This window comes from Geospiza fortis, unplaced genomic scaffold (genome assembly GCF_000277835.1).
Source record: "Geospiza fortis unplaced genomic scaffold, GeoFor_1.0 scaffold992, whole genome shotgun sequence".
Classification (NCBI taxonomy): Eukaryota; Metazoa; Chordata; class Aves; order Passeriformes; family Thraupidae; genus Geospiza; species Geospiza fortis.
In genome coordinates, this window is record NW_005054625.1 from 410,405 (window position 1) to 411,082 (window position 678).

The 678-nt window shown below is 62.4% G+C and overlaps 1 protein-coding gene across 1 annotated transcript in view; it reads left to right on the forward strand.

The window, feature by feature from the left end:
- Positions 1-678, forward strand: part of LOC102033975 (cell division control protein 6 homolog) — a 15,573-nt gene that overhangs the window by 8,844 nt on the left and 6,051 nt on the right. Inside the window, exons 6-7 of the mRNA XM_031064762.1 lie at positions 2-86; positions 196-297. Of these exons, the coding sequence (XP_030920622.1) occupies positions 2-86; positions 196-297 (187 nt within the window). The remainder of the gene's footprint in view (position 1; positions 87-195; positions 298-678) is intronic.

The window sequence follows — 678 nt, forward strand, 5'->3', positions numbered from 1 at the left end:
CCGGACCCCGGCCGGGCCCCCGCCGCCGCCGCCGCCCGTGCGCAACGGGCACCGGGACTCCATCTCCACCGTCAGAGCATTCCTGGGTGAGTGGCACCCCGCACGGATCCCCCTCAGAGCCGAGCCCTGTGGCTTTGGCCAGGCTCCCCCAGAGCCCCCCTCCCTCACCTGCCCCTTTTTGCCATTTCTTCACAGATGACTTTGAATCCAAATACTCCTTTCATCCCGTTGAAGACTTCCCAGCCCCAGAGGAATATAAATACTTCCAGAGAATCTACCCTAGCAAAACAAACAGAGGTGAGGAGGAGGAGGAGGGGGTGTCCCAAATTCCCTCTCTCCTTTTGTGCCCTCAGGGCTGGCACTGTCCTGTTTGTCCCCTGCACAGGGTGGGTGGTGCAGTGGCCATGCCCTGGACCCTGCTGGGGTTCTGGGGGTGCTGAGCCCCATTCCCAGGGGTCCCTAAAGGCAGCTCTCTGTGCTGTGGGGTGGGGCAGAAATTTGGGCTGTGCAGATGCCCTATCCCACCTGCTCCTGGTTTGCCTGCAGAGCTCATTCCTGCCTTTGCTGAGCACCTTTGGCACCAGAGGGGATCTCACAGGACCCCGCAGCCAGGGCAGGGGCTGGGCAGGGGCTGGGGGGATGCAGACCCTCAGGATAAACCCCAAGCACTGGCACAGG